At 37.1% G+C, this 17,265-nt stretch overlaps 1 protein-coding gene across 1 annotated transcript in view; it reads right to left on the reverse strand.

The window, feature by feature from the left end:
- Nucleotides 1–17,265, reverse strand: part of LOC139972102 (kinetochore-associated protein 1-like) — a 126,980-nt gene that overhangs the window by 46,914 nt on the left and 62,801 nt on the right. Inside the window, exons 39-44 of the mRNA XM_071979034.1 lie at nt 14,769–14,888; nt 10,494–10,606; nt 9,066–9,255; nt 4,103–4,192; nt 3,131–3,223; nt 2,463–2,532 (exon numbers count right to left, since the gene is read on the reverse strand). Coding sequence (XP_071835135.1) covers nt 2,463–2,532; nt 3,131–3,223; nt 4,103–4,192; nt 9,066–9,255; nt 10,494–10,606; nt 14,769–14,888 — 676 coding nt within the window. The remainder of the gene's footprint in view (nt 1–2,462; nt 2,533–3,130; nt 3,224–4,102; nt 4,193–9,065; nt 9,256–10,493; nt 10,607–14,768; nt 14,889–17,265) is intronic.

Here is a 17,265-nt window from a genome sequence, read left to right on the forward strand (position 1 = left end):
TAATAGCTTCGTAATGTATCATTTTACGTCACTTATATTATATCTTGCGGTATTTACATTGTTGTTTTAATAGCTTCGTAATGTATCATTTTACGTCACTTATATTATATCTCCCGGTATTTACATTGTTGTTTTAATAGCTTCGTAATGTATCATTTTACCTCATTTATATTATATCTTCCTGTATTTACATTGTTGTTATAATAGCTTCGTAATGTATCATTTTACGTCACTTATATTATATCTTCCTGTATTTACATTGTTGTTATAGCTTCGTAATGTATCATTTTACGTCACTTATATTATATCTTCCTGTATTTACATTGTTTTAATAGCTTCGTAATGTATCATTTTACGTCACTTATATTATATCTTCCTGTATTTACATTGTTGTTTTAATAGCTTCGTAATGTATCATTTTACCTCAATTATATTATATCTTCCTGTATTTACATTGTTGTTTTAATAGCTTCGTAATGTATCATTTTACGTCACTTATATTATATCTTCCTGTATTTACATTGTTGTTATAATAGCTTCGTAATGTATCATTTTACGTCACTTATATTATATCTCCCGGTATTTACATTGTTGTTTTAATAGCTTCGTAATGTATCATTTTACGTCACTTATATTATATCTCCCGGTATTAACATTGTTGTTTTAATAGCTTCGTAATGTATCATTTTACCTCAATTATATTATATCTTCCTGTATTTACATTGTTGTTATAATAGCTTCGTAATGTATAATTTTACGTCACTTATATTATATCTTCCGGTATTTACATTGTTGTTATCATAGCTTTGTAATGTATCATTTTACGTCACTTATATTATATCTTCCGGTATTTACATTGTTTTAATAGCTTTGTAATGTATCATTTTACGTCACTTATATTATATCTTCCTGTATTTACATTGTTGTTTTAATAGCTTCGTAATGTATCATTTTACGTCACTTATATTATATCTTCCTGTATTTACATTGTTTTAATAGCTTCGTAATGTATCATTTTACGTCACTTATATTATATCTTCCTGTATTTACATTGTTGTTTTAATAGCTTCGTAATGTATCATTTTACGTCACTTATATTATATCTTCCTGTATTTACATTGTTGTTTTAATAGCTTCGTAATGTATCATTTTACGTCACTTATAGTACATCGTCAGGTATTTACATTGTTGTTTTAATAGCTTCGTAATGTATCATTTTACGTCACTTATATTATATCTTCCGGTATTTACATTGTTGTTTTAATAGCTTCGTAATGTATAATTTTACGTCACTTATATTATATCTCCCGGTATTTACATTGTTGTTTTAATAGCTTCGTAATGTATCATTTTACCTCATTTATATTATATCTTCCTGTATTTACATTGTTGTTATAATAGCTTCGTAATGTATCATTTTACGTCACTTATATTATATCTTCCTGTATTTACATTGTTGTTATAGCTTCGTAATGTATCATTTTACGTCACTTATATTATATCTTCCTGTATTTACATTGTTTTAATAGCTTCGTAATGTATCATTTTACGTCACTTATATTATATCTTCCTGTATTTACATTGTTGTTTTAATAGCTTCGTAATGTATCATTTTACCTCAATTATATTATATCTTCCTGTATTTACATTGTTGTTTTAATAGCTTCGTAATGTATCATTTTACGTCACTTATATTATATCTTCCTGTATTTACATTGTTGTTATAATAGCTTCGTAATGTATCATTTCACCTAACTTAAATTATGTCTTCCGGTCTATATGTTGTTGTTATAATAGATTCGTAATATTTTATTATTGACTGAATTTTGTTCATTTCCTCCACTTTCACCTTGCTTTCATGGCATGAGTGCAAAATAAAAAGGGGTACACCCGCCAAACGCCTCCTGGCTCGTTACTTAGAGACACACACAGTGACAACCCTTAAATTGATACAATTTTATTTCATAAGTGAAATTGGGATTACATAGCAGGGAGTCGAGACATGACTTTTCCAAAATAACGCAATTTCAAAAGTTAAGTTGTTCTATTGCAATAATATAGGCACTCCATGCAATGATTGAAGTCAGGGGTATTGCCTAAAGTATTGGATTTGAGTGAGGGGATTGCTAGATCAGTACAATACTTACACAGAATGATTGAAGTCAGGGGTATTGCTTAAAGTATTGGATTTGAGTGAGGGGGTTGCTAGATCAGTACAATACTTACACAGAATGATTGAAGTCAGGGGTATTGCTTAAAGTATTGGATTTGAGTGAGGGGGTTGCTAGATCAGTACAATACTTACACAGAATGATTGAAGTCAGGGGTATTGCCTAAAGTATTGGATATGAGTGAGGGGTTGCTAGATCAGTACAATACTTACACAGAATGATTGAAGTCAGGGGTATTGCTTAAAGTATTGGATTTGAGTGAGGGGGTTGCTAGATCAGTACAATACTTACAGAGTATCTTCCATCGTAAAGACTTGAGTAAACCATGGAATGGTAGTCTATCTTTGTATTCAGCTGTTACCTACAAATGATTAAACATCTCAAGTCAATCTCAGGATATCTGACTTGACAACAAACATAAATATTTAGAAACATTTACTTCTGATAGTTTGACAATGTTGTCTGCAACCAAATTGACAGTCATATAAATATGATAATAGGTTCATTAGAGATAACACTATAGTAAGTTATACCAAGTTTTCACAAAGATGATTCAATATGCTCTAACATGACATTGCTAAACCATGTTATGTCAGAAGGTTCTAAGATTGGTAGACAGTAAACTATATCTGATCACCATGTGTCTATAACACCAATTGAGAATAAACTAATCGTATTATGACAGTTGTTAGAGATCTCCTCTCTGTCAATCCTACCAATGATATAAAGGTCATTGCCTGCCTAGATAATTGGTAAGCTAAACTTGATGAATCATAGCTACACAGTAACCTATACAAAGCTTTTTAACAGTATAAGGTTATGGTATTGCAAATGTTACACATGTTGCTGTCTGCCCACAAACTGACAGTCATAGGGAGAAAATACACTTCAAGTACATTGCAGGAAAGAAAAGAGCCTTGTCACCAAATATAAAATCATGAGTGTTTAGTTCCACATACCTTGTAATCATCTGAAGTCTGTTGACTGACTTCAGCCACTGATGGGGAACTGATTCTCTTGTAAACCTGTAAATGTCCTAATAACTCCAGTTGCTGGGGAAATAGAATATATATCTATACAATCAAGATGTGTCAGGCAGTGAACTTAACAGACCTGCTTTCCTGTTTTGCATTTAAATGTTGCTGATCTCACATTTGAGTTATTTGTGTTAAAAAAGCAAGTGTTTGATCATTTCTGCCTTGGTATGATATGATCACAACACTAGATCTTTAATAGTAGTTACTTTATAAATGAAGTCCCTGCCCTGGTATGATATGATCACAACACTAGACCCTTAGTAGTTACTTTATGAATGAAGTCCCTGCCCTGGTATGATATGATCACAACACTAGGCCATTAGTAGTTACTTTATAAATGAAGTCCCTGCCCTGGTATGATATGATCACAACACTAGATCTTTAATAGTAGTTACTTTATAAATGAAGTCCCTGCCCTGGTATGATATGATCACAACACTAGACCATTAGTAGTTACTTTATAAATGAAGTCCCTGCCCTGGTATGATATGATCACAACACTAGATCTTTAATAGTAGTTACTTTATAAATGAAGTCCCTGCCCTGGTATGATATGATCACAACACTAGACCATTAGTAGTTACTTTATAAATGAAGTCCCTGCCCTGGTATGATATGATCACAACACTAGACCATTAGTAGTTACTTTATGAATGAAGTCCCTGCCCTGGTATGATATGATCACAACACTAGACCATTAGTAGTTACTTTATGAATGAAGTCCCTGCCCTGGTATGATATGATCACAACACTAGACCATTAGTAGTTACTTTATGAATGAAGTCCCTGCCCTGGTATGATATGATCACAACACTACACCCTTAGTAGTTACTTTATGAATGAAGTCCCTGCCCTGGTATGATATGATCACAACACTAGACCATTAGTATTTACTTTATTAATGGAGTCCCTGCCCTCAGTGCCAGAGTAATTCTTAAGCATCTTCAGGATGAAACCAATCCTCTCATAGTCGTAACTGTCAACCTGAAAATTAAAAAGCAAACACTGTTGAAATATAAAATACAGTGAAAAAAAGAAAAAAAGTGCAGTACATGCTATTACTATTTGTTCTCAGAACCTTCAGTCTTACATTTAGAAATGATATTTAATTAAGATTGATTTTGTAAATTGGAGAACACTAACATTGTAAACTTATCTGCCTGATCTGATTGCCCCCCCCCCTCCCATCTTTTTTCATTTTCTTACATTGCTACTCACCTCCTCCACCTGATCTGATTGCCCCCCCCTTCCATCTTTTTTTATTTTCTTACATTGCTACTCACCTCCTCCACCTGATCTGATTGCCCCCCCCTCCCATCTTTTTTTATTTTCTTACATTGCTACTCACCTCCTCCACCTGATCTGATTGCCCCCCCTCCCATCTTTTATTTTCTTACATTGCTACTCACCTCCTCCACCTGATCTGATTGCCCCCCCTTCCATCTTTTTTCATTTTCTTACATTGCTACTCACCTCCTCCACCTGATCTGATTGCCCCCCCCCCTCCCATCTTTTTTCATTTTCTTACATTGCTACTCACCTCCTCCACCTGATCTGATTGCCCACCTCCCATCTTTTTTTATTTTCTTACATTGCTACTCACCTCCTCCACCTGATCTGATTGCCCCCCCCCTCCCATCTTTTTTTATTTTCTTACATTGCTACTCACCTCCTCCACCTGATCTGATTGCCCCCCTCCCATCTTTTTTTATTTTCTTACATTGCTACTCACCTCCTCCACCTGATCTGATTGCCCCCCCCTTCCATCTTTTTTCATTTTCTTACATTGCTACTCACCTCCTCCACCTGATCTGATTGCCCGCCCTCCCATCTTTTTTTATTTTCTTACATTGCTACTCACCTCCTCCACCTGATCTGATTGCCCCCCCCCTCCCATCTTTTTTCATTTTCTTACATTGCTACTCACCTCCTCCACCTGATCTGATTGCCCCCCCTCCCATCTTTTATTTTCTTACATTGCTACTCACCTCCTCCACCTGATCTGATTGCCCCCCCCCTTCCATCTTTTTTCATTTTCTTACATTGCTACTCACCTCCTCCACCTGATCTGATTGCCCCCCCCCCTCCCATCTTTTTTCATTTTCTTACATTGCTACTCACCTCCTCCACCTGATCTGATTGCCCCCCTCCCATCTTTTTTTATTTTCTTACATTGCTACTCACCTCCTCCACCTGATCTGATTGCCCCCCTCCCATCTTTTTTTATTTTCTTACATTGCTACTCACCTCCTCCACCTGATCTGATTGCCCCACCCTCCCATCTTTTTTTATTTTCTTACATTGCTACTCACCTCCTCCACCTGATCTGATTGCCCCCACCTCCCATCTTTTTTTATTTTCTTACATTGCTACTCACCTCCTCCACCTGATCTGATTGCCCGCTCTCCCATCTTTTTTCATTTTCTTACATTGCTACTCACCTCCTCCACCTGATCTGATTGCCCCCCTCCCATCCTTTTTTATTTTCTTACATTGCTACTCACCTCCTCCACCTGATCTGATTGCCCCCCACCTTCCATCTTTTTTTATTTTCTTACATTGCTACTCACCTCCTCCACCTGATCTGATTGCCCCCCTCCCATCTTTTTTTATTTTCTTACATTGCTACTCACCTCCTCCACCTGATCTGATTGCCCGCCCTCCCATCTTTTTTTATTTTCTTACATTGCTACTCACCTCCTCCACCTGATCTGATTGCCCCCCTCCCATCTTTTTTTATTTTCTTACATTGCTACTCACCTCCTCCACCTGATCTGATTGCCCCCCCCCCCCACCTCCCATCTTTTTTTATTTTCTTACATTGCTACTCACCTCCTCCACCTGATCTGATTGCCCCCCCCCCCCTTCCATCTTTTTTTATTTTCTTACATTGCTACTCACCTCCTCCACCTGATCTGATTGCCCTCCCATCTTTTTTTATTTTCTTACATTGCTACTCACCTCCTCCACCTGATCTGATTGCCCCCCACCTTCCATCTTTTTTTATTTTCTTACATTGCTACTCACCTCCTCCACCTGATCTGATTGCCCCCCCACCTCCCATCTTTTTTTATTTTCTTACATTGCTACTCACCTCCTCCACCTGATCTGATTGCCCCCCTCCCATCTTTTGTTATTTTCTTACATTGCTACTCACCTCCTCCACCTGATATGATTGCCCCCCACCTTCCATCTTTTTTTATTTTCTTACATTGCTACTCACCTCCTCCACCTGATCTGATTGCCCTCCCATCTTTTTTTATTTTCTTACATTGCTACTCACCTCCTCCACCTGATATGATTGCCCCCCACCTTCCATCTTTTTTTATTTTCTTACATTGCTACTCACCTCCTCCACCTGATATGATTGCCCCCCACCTTCCATCTTTTTTAATTTTCTTACATTGATGCTCACCTCCTCCACCTGATCTGATTGCCCCCCCCCCCTTTCCATCTTTTTTTATTTTCTTACATTGCTACTCACCTCCTCCACCTGATCTGATTGCCCCCCCCCCTTCCATCTTTTTTTATTTTCTTACATTGCTACTCACCTCCTCCACCTGATCTGATTGCCCCCCCCCTTCCATCTTTTTTTATTTTCTTACATTGCTACTCACCTCCTCCACCTGATCTGATTGCCCCCCCCCCTTCCATCTTTTTTTATTTTCTTACATTGCTGCTCACCTCCTCCACCTGATCTGATTGCCCCCCCCCCCCTTTCCATCTTTTTTTATTTTCTTACATTGCTACTCACCTCCTCCACCTGATCTGATTGCCCCCCCCCCTTCCATCTTTTTTTATTTTCTTACATTGCTGCTCACCTCCTCCACCTGATCTGATTGCCCCCCCCCCCCCTTTCCATCTTTTTTTATTTTCTTACATTGCTACTCACCTCCTCCACCTGATCTGATTGCCCCCCTCCCATCTTTTTTTATTTTCTTACATTGCTACTCACCTCCTCCACCTGATCTGATTGCCCCACCCTCCCATCTTTTTTTATTTTCTTACATTGCTACTCACCTCCTCCACCTGATCTGATTGCCCCCACCTCCCATCTTTTTTCATTTTCTTACATTGCTACTCACCTCCTCCACCTGATCTGATTGCCCGCTCTCCCATCTTTTTTCATTTTCTTACATTGCTACTCACCTCCTCCACCTGATCTGATTGCCCCCCCTCCCATCCTTTTTTATTTTCTTACATTGCTACTCACCTCCTCCACCTGATCTGATTGCCCCCCACCTTCCATCTTTTTTTATTTTCTTACATTGCTACTCACCTCCTCCACCTGATCTGATTGCCCCCCTCCCATCTTTTTTTATTTTCTTACATTGCTGCTCACCTCCTCCACCTGATCTGATTGCCCCCCTCCCATTTTTTTTTTATTTTCTTACATTGCTACTCACCTCCTCCACCTGATCTGATTGCCCGCCCTCCCATCTTTTTTTATTTTCTTACATTGCTACTCACCTCCTCCACCTGATCTGATTGCCCCCCTCCCATCTTTTTTTATTTTCTTACATTGCTACTCACCTCCTCCACCTGATCTGATTGCCCCCCCCCCCACCTCCCATCTTTTTTTATTTTCTTACATTGCTACTCACCTCCTCCACCTGATCTGATTGCCCCCCTCCCATCTTTTTTTATTTTCTTACATTGCTACTCACCTCCTCCACCTGATCTGATTGCCCTCCCATCTTTTTTTATTTTCTTACATTGCTACTCACCTCCTCCACCTGATCTGATTGCCCCCCACCTTCCATCTTTTTTTATTTTCTTACATTGCTACTCACCTCCTCCACCTGATCTGATTGCCCCCCCACCTCCCATCTTTTTTTATTTTCTTACATTGCTACTCACCTCCTCCACCTGATCTGATTGCCCCCCTCCCATCTTTTTTTATTTTCTTACATTGCTACTCACCTCCTCCACCTGATATGATTGCCCCCCCCCCCCTTCCATCTTTTTTTATTTTCTTACATTGCTACTCACCTCCTCCACCTGATCTGATTGCCCCCCCACCTCCCATCTTTTTTTATTTTCTTACATTGCTACTCACCTCCTCCACCTGATCTGATTGCCCCCCTCCCATCTTTTTTTATTTTCTTACATTGCTACTCACCTCCTCCACCTGATATGATTGCCCCCCCCCCCACCTTCCATCTTTTTTTATTTTCTTACATTGCTACTCACCTCCTCCACCTGATCTGATTGCCCTCCCATCTTTTTTTATTTTCTTACATTGCTACTCACCTCCTCCACCTGATATGATTGCCCCCCACCTTCCATCTTTTTTTATTTTCTTACATTGCTACTCACCTCCTCCACCTGATATGATTGCCCCCCACCTTCCATCTTTTTTTATTTTCTTACATTGCTGCTCACCTCCTCCACCTGATCTGATTGCCCCCCCCCCCTTTCCATCTTTTTTTATTTTCTTACATTGCTACTCACCTCCTCCACCTGATCTGATTGCCCCCCCCCCCTTCCATCTTTTTTTATTTTCTTACATTGCTACTCACCTCCTCCACCTGATCTGATTGCCCCCCCCCCTTCCATCTTTTTTTATTTTCTTACATTGCTACTCACCTCCTCCACCTGATCTGATTGCCCCCCCCCTTCCATCTTTTTTTATTTTCTTACATTGCTGCTCACCTCCTCCACCTGATCTGATTGCCCCCCCCCTTTCCATCTTTTTTTATTTTCTTACATTGCTACTCACCTCCTCCACCTGATCTGATTGCCCCCCCCCCCCTTCCATCTTTTTTTATTTTCTTACATTGCTACTCACCTCCTCCACCTGATATGATTGCCCCCCACCTTCCATCTTTTTTTATTTTCTTACATTGCTACTCACCTCCTCCAGGATGTCATTTAGGTTTGTTACCAGCAGCCTTTTATCTTGGATCTTTCTGGAAGCTTCCTCCAGTTTACAAACATCCAGGTAAAATGTTATATCTGTTCTTTGTTTATGCTGACCAGAGTTTGGAAGTAAACACTGCTTCAAGTACATCAACATAGCTCCATCTCCACTCAGGTTAAAGTCTCTGCAAGAAGAAAATCAATCATTTAGTTGGTTTAGCAACAATACAGGTCAAATCCCTTCTGTATACACAGAAATTGTCAAATAAATAAGGACAAATCACAAACTTTTCAGTACTACCTGGAACTAAACCAATCATAAACTTTTCACTACTACCTGGAACTAAACCAATCATAAACTTTTCACTACTACTTGGAACTAAACCAATCATAAACTTTTCACTACTACCTGGAACTAAACCAATCGTAAACTTTTCACTACTACTTGGAACTAAACCAATCATAAAATTTTCACTACTACTTGGAACTAAACCAAACATAAAGTTTTCACTTCTACTTGGAACTAAACCAATCATAAACTTTTCACTACTACCTGGTACTAAACCAATCATAAACTTTTCACTACTACCTGGAACTAAACCAATCATAAACTTTTCACTACTACCTGGTACTAAACCAATCATAAACTTTTCACTACTACCTGGAACTAAACCAATCATAAACTTTTCACTACTACTTGGAACTAAACCAATCATAAACTTTTCACTACTACTTGGAACTAAACCAATCATAAACTTTTCACTACTACCTGGAACTAAACCAATCATAAACTTTTCACTACTACCTGGAACAAAACCAATCATAAACTTTTCACTACTACTTGGTACTAAACCAATCATAAACTTTTCACTACTACCTGGAACTAAACCAATCATAAACTTTTCACTACTACTTGGAACTAAACCAATCATAAACTTTTTATGTATTCAAGGTTATTTAATTGTGTAGGGACCTCTATATTATCAGTTGTATGCAAGTAGTTATCCAGCTACCGCCTTACTATTCCATATCACATGTGTATCATTCAGCCATGTACCACTTTCATGTAACTTGTAAGAGATAATATAGTTATACACACCAGTTGTTTACATTTTAAACAGTGCTTTTATGTTTATTATTGATGGCTACTATTACAGCTTATACAAGGCAAGGTTAAGGATTCAGCAGGAACTACCTGATAGTGTTAGAAGTGTATACTGTTAGGGGTTTGGTTTTGTGTACGGATCGAGTACTGGTCTGACTCGGATTTCTGGCCGTAACAAAGGTACTGTACATATTTACTTAGATTTTCCAATGTAACCACAAGATCAAACAATATATATATTCATAGTTTCTTTGTACAACCCTACATGAGGGTTACCGTGCTAATAGAGTAATCTACAATGAGACATGCTATATTCACCTGCAGAATTCCAGGATCAGTGTGAGCTCTATCTGATGGTTGCATGTGATCATTGGTAAAACTTTTTCAAGTTCTTCAGCTGCTGGTCGTTGAAATGCATCCTTGAACGAAATCTGCAAAGATAGAAGAAAGTAATAGCACAACATATTCAGTATATAAATTAACAGCAATTGCCAAAGTTACCTTTAGACTGCTATGCTGCCCTCAAAAATTACCTGCTTGCCCTTTCTGCTGCCCCTTCTCAGCATCTATGGCTTCTTTACAGCTTTAACTTAATTAAACACACTCTATTAAGTATTTTCATGTATAATTCTCCAAAATATTCAAACGTGACAATTTAGTTTTGGTTAACTTGTAGATAATGTGTATATAATGAGTGATGGTACATGTATTGAGGTGTATGTAATGAGTGATGGTATATGTATTGAAGTGTATGTAATGAGTGATGGTATATGTATTGAGGTGTATGTAATGAGTGATGGTACATGTATTGAGGTGTATGTAATGAGTGATGGTATATGTATTGAGGTGTATGTAATGAGTGATGGTATATGCATTGAGGTGTATGTAATGAGTGATGGTATATGCATCGAGGTGTATGTAATGAGTGATGGTATATGTATTGAGGTATATGTAATGAGTGATGGTATATGTATTGAAGTGTATGTAATGAGTGATGGTATATGTATTGAGGTATATGTAATGAGTGATGGTATATGTATCGAGGTGTATGTAATGAGTGATGGTACATGTATTGAGGTGTATGTAATGAGTGATGGTATATGTATTGAAGTGTATGTAATGAGTGATGGTATATGTATTGAGGTATATGTAATGAGTGATGGTATATGTATCGAGGTGTATGTAATGAGTGATGGTACATGTATTGAGGTGTATGTAATGAGTGATGGTATATGTATTGAAGTGTATGTAATGAGTGATGGTATATGTATTGAGGTATATGTAATGAGTGATGGTATATGTATTGAAGTGTATGTAATTTGTGATATTTTAATAAGAATATGTACTCCAACTTCTAGACTGCAGGTCAGAGATCAAGCTCCTAGACCAAAGGTGTAACCTGCTGGCGCCATGCAGTAAGGCACACTTTTTGTGGCCTGTGTGTTTTTCAAAACCCTTATAATGCAACCAGTACACCGCACACAAAGTAAGGAATTAAACAGCAGAAGGACAATGGGCATGTGGAAGTCTTTGATCATTGCATGTATTACTCCCACTTACTATAGTATAAATACACTTAAGTGTTGTGACCAGCTGATTGGGGGCCTACTATATCCATTTCATGTATTACTCCCATTTCACTGTAGTATAAACACACTTAAATGTTGTGACCAGCTGATTGGGGGCCTACTATATCCATTTCATGTATGACTCCCATTTACTGCAGCATAAACACACTTAAGTGTTGTGACCAGCTGATTGGGGGCCTACTATATCCATTTCATGTATTACTCCCATTTACTGCAGCATAAACACACTTAAGTGTTGTGACCAGCTGATTGGGGGCCTACTATATCCATTTCATGTATTACTCCCATTTACTACAGCATAAACACACTTAAGTGTTGTGACCAGCTGATTGGGGGCCTACTATATCCATTTCATGTATTACTCCCATTTACTACAGCATAAACACACTTAAGTGTTGTGACCAGCTGATTGGGGGCCTACTATATCCATTTCATGTATTACTCCCATTTACTACAGCATAAACACACTTAAGTGTTGTGACCAGCTGATTGGGGGCCTACTATATCCATTTCATGTATTACTCCCATTTACTACAGCATAAACACACTTAAGTGTTGTGACCAGCTGATTGGGGGCCTACTATATCCATTTCATGTATTACTCCCATTTACTACAGCATAAACACACTTAAATGTTGTGACCAGCTGATTGGGGGCCTACTATATCCATTTCATGTATTACTCCCATTTACTACAGCATAAACACACTTAAGTGTTGTGACCAGCTGATTGGGGGCCTACTATATCCATTTCATGTATTACTCCCATTTACTATAGCATAAACACACTTAAATGTTGTGACCAGCTGATTGGGGGCCTACTATATCCATTTCATGTATTACTCCCATTTACTATAGCATAAACACACTTAAATGTTGTGACCAGCTGATTGGGGGCCTACTATATCCATTTCATGTATTACTCCCATTTACTATAGCATAAACACACTTAAATGTTGTGACCAGCTGATTGGGGGCCTACTATATCCATTTCATGTATTACTCCCATTTACTATAGCATAAACACACTTAAATGTTGTGACCAGCTGATTGGGGGCCTACTATATCCATTTCATGTATTACTCCCATTTACTATAGCATAAACACACTTAAATGTTGTGACCAGCTGATTGGGGGCCTACTATATCCATTTCATGTATTACTCCCATTTACTATAGCATAAACACACTTAAATGTTGTGACCAGCTGATTGGGGGCCTACTATATCCATTTCATGTATTACTCCCATTTACTATACCATAAACACACTTAAATGTTGTGACCAGCTGATTGGGGGCCTACTATATCCATTTCATGTATTACTCCCATTTACTATACCATAAACACACTTAAATGTTGTGACCAGCTGATTGGGGGCCTACTATATCCATTTCATGTATTACTCCCATTTACTATACCATAAACACACTTAAATGTTGTGACCAGCTGATTGGGGGCCTACTATATCCATTTCATGTATTACTCCCATTTACTATACCATAAACACACTAAAATGTTGTGACCAGCTGATTGGGGGCCTACTATATCCATTTCATGTATTACTCCCATTTACTATACCATAAACACACTTAAATGTTGTGACCAGCTGATTGGGGGCCTACTATATCCATTTCATGTATTACTCCCATTTACTATAGTATAAACACACTTAAATGTTGTGACCAGCTGATTGGGGGCCTGCTATATCCATTTCATGTATTACTCCCATTAACTATAGTATAAACACACTTAAGTGTTGTGACCAGCTGATTGGGGGCCTCCTATATCCATTTCATGTATTACTCCCATTTACTGTAGTATAAACACACTTAAGTGTTGTGACCAGCTGATTGGGGGCCTACTATATCCATTTCATGTATTACTCCCATTTACTGTAGTATAAACACACTTAAGTGTTGTGACCAGCTGATTGGGGGCCTACTATATCCATTTCATGTATTACTCCCATTTCACTGTAGTATAAACACACTTAAGTGTTGTGACCAGCTGATTGGGGGCCTACTATATCCATTTCATGTATTACTCCCATTTCACGGTAGTATAAACACACTTAAGTGTTGTGACCAGCTGATTGGGGGCCTACTATGTCCATTTCATGTATTAATCCCATTTACTGTAGGATAAACACACTTAAGTGTTGTGACCAGCTGATTGGGGGCCTACTATGTCCATTTCATGTATTACTCCCATTTACTGTAGCATAAACACACTTAAGTGTTGTGACCAGCTGATTGGGGGCCTACTATGTCCATTTCATGTATTACTCCCATTTACTGTAGTATAAACACACTTAAGTGTTGTGACCAGCTGATTGGGGGCCTACTATGTCCATTTCATGTATTACTCCCATTTACTGTAGTATAAACACACTTAAGTGTTGTGACCAGCTGATTGGGGGCCTACTATGTCCATTTCATGTATTACTCCCATTTACTGTAGTATAAACACACCTAAATGTTGTGACCAGCTGATTGGGGGCCTACTATGTCCATTTCATGTATTACTCCCATTTTCTGTAGTATAAACACACTTAAATGTTGTGACCAGCTGATTGGGGGCCTGCTATATCCATTTCATGTATGACTCCCATTTACTGTAGTCTAAACACACTTAAATGTTGTGACCAGCTGATTGGGGGCCTGCTATATCCATTTCATGTATTACTCCCATTTACTGTAGTATAAACACACTTAAATGTTGTGACCAGCTGATTGGGGGCCTCCTATATCCATTTCATGTATTACTCCCATTTACTGTAGTATAAACACACTTAAATGTTGTGACCAGCTGATTGGGGGCCTACTATATCCATTTCATGACTCCCATTTACTATAGTATAAACACACTTAAGTGTTGTGACCAGCTGATTGGGGGCCTGCTATATCCATTTCATGCTCACCCCTGTTCTTGATGCTTAGACAGATAGAAAGAAGTAGTTTACAGACAAGACCTGAACACATTGTAAATTATGTTAATACGTTTACCTTATGCTTTCTTAATTTCTGTCCCCAGGAGGCCAACTTCTTCAGTTGTTCATATTTTGCTTTGACACTCTCATCCTTCAAACAGAAGGATGCAAACTCTTGTCCTACCTCTGAGATAGCCTGTGAGTAGAAAAAAAAACAACATTTGCTCCATATCTATCCACATAGAATCAAACTTAGTCTCTAAATAGTCATGGATATCCTCCGTATGGTAACATGTATTCCCTGAACAATAATCAGCAATCAGTTTCTTTCATTAAGTCACAATTATTCCTGAAACAACCACAGCATAAACTGTCCTCTGTGCTGATAAATATAGAAATTAATGACATGGGTATGTGGTAAATTAATATATTATATTAAATTTTTGTTTTCATCTAGAACAGTCAATGTTAACAGTCATTCAATACAGTCAATGTTAGTAGTCATTCAATAAAGTCAATGTTAGTAGTCATTCAATACAGTCAATGTTTGCAGTCATTCAATACAGTCAATGTTAATAGTCATTCAATACAGTCAATGTTTGCAGTCATTCAATACAGTCAATGTTAGTAGTCATTCAATATAGTCAATGTTAACAGTCATTCAATACAGTCAATGTTAATAGTCATTCAATACAGTCAATGTTTGCAGTCATTCAATATAGTCAATGTTAGTAGTCATTCAATACAGTCAATGTTAACAGTCATTCAATACAGTCAATGTTAATAGTCATTCAATACAGTCAATGTTTGCAGTCATTCAATACAGTCAATGTTAGTAGTCATTCAATATAGTCAATGTTAACAGTCATTCAATACAGTCAATGTTAATAGTCATTCAATACAGTCAATGTTTGCAGTCCTTCAATATAGTCAATGTTAGAAGTCATTCAATACAGTCAATGTTAACAGTCATTCAATACAGTCAATGTTAATAGTCATTCAATACAGTCAATGTTTGCAGTCATTCAATACAGTCAATGTTAGTAGTCATTCAATACAGTCAATGTTAATAGTCATTCAATACAGTCAATGTTAACAGTCATTCAATACAGTCAATGTTAATAGTCATTCAATACAGTCAATGTTTGCAGTTATTCAATACAGTCAATGTTAGTAGTCATTCAATATAGTCAATGTTAGTAGTCACTCAATATAGTCAATGTTAGTAGTCATTCAATACAGTCAATGTTAGGAGTCATTCAATACAGTCAATGTTAGTAGTCATTCAATACAGTCAATGTTAGAAGTCATTCAATACAGTCAATGTTAGGAGTCATTCAATGTTAGGAGTCATTCAATACAGTCAATGTTATAATACAGTCAATGTTAGTAGTCATTCAATATAGTTAATGTTAATAGTCATTCAATACAGTCAATGTTAGTAGTCATTCAATACAGTCAATGTTAGTAGTCATTCAATACAGTCAATGTTAGTAGTCATTCAATACAGTCAATGTTAGTAGTCATTCAATATAGGCAATGTTTTAGTAGTCATTCAATACAGTCAATGTTAGGAGTCATTCAATACAGTCAATGTTAGCAGTCAACAATATAGGCAATGTTAGTAGTCATTCAATATATTCAATGTTAGTAGTCATTCAATATAGTCAATGTTAGTAGTCATTCAATACAGTTAATGTTAGCAGTCATTCAATACAGTCAATGTTAGTAGTCATTTAATACAGTCAATGTTAGTAGTCATTCAATACAGTCAATTTTAGTAGTCATTCAATACAGTCAATGTTAGTAGTCATTCAATATAGTCAATGTTAGTAGTCATTCAATATAGTCAATGTTAGTAGTCATTCAATACAGTCAATGTTAGGAGTCATTCAATACAGTCAATGTTAGTAGTCATTCAATACAGTCAATGTTAGAAGTCATTCAATACAGTCAATGTTAGTAGTCATTCAATACAGTCAATGTAAGTAGTCAATCAATATAGTCAATGTTAATAGTCATTCAATACAGTCAATGTTAGGAGTCATTCAATACAGTCAATGTTAGAATACAGTCAATGTTAGTAGTCATTCAATATAGTTAATGTTAATAGTCATTCAATACAGTCAATGTTAGTAGTCATTCAATACAGTCAATGTTAGTAGTCATTCAATACAGTCAATGTTAGTAGTCATTCAATACAGTCAATGTTAGGAGTCATTCAATACAGTCAATGTTAATAGTCATTCAATATAGTCAATGTTAGTAGTCATTCAATACAGTCAATGTTAGGAGTCATTCAATACAGTCTATGTTAGTAGTCATTCAATACAGTCAATGTTAGTAGTCATTCAATACAGTCAATGTTAGTAGTCATTCAATACAGTCAATGTTAGAAGTCATTCAATATAGTCAATGTTAGTAGTCATTCAATACAGTCAATGTTAGGAGTCATTCAATACAGTCTATGTTAGTAGTCATTCAATACAGTCAATGTTAGTAGTCATTCAATACAGTCAATGTTAGTAGTCATTCAATATAGTCAATGTTAATAGTCATTCAATACAGTCAAT

This window comes from Apostichopus japonicus, chromosome 8 (assembly GCF_037975245.1).
Source record: "Apostichopus japonicus isolate 1M-3 chromosome 8, ASM3797524v1, whole genome shotgun sequence".
Classification (NCBI taxonomy): Eukaryota; Metazoa; Echinodermata; class Holothuroidea; order Aspidochirotida; family Stichopodidae; genus Apostichopus; species Apostichopus japonicus.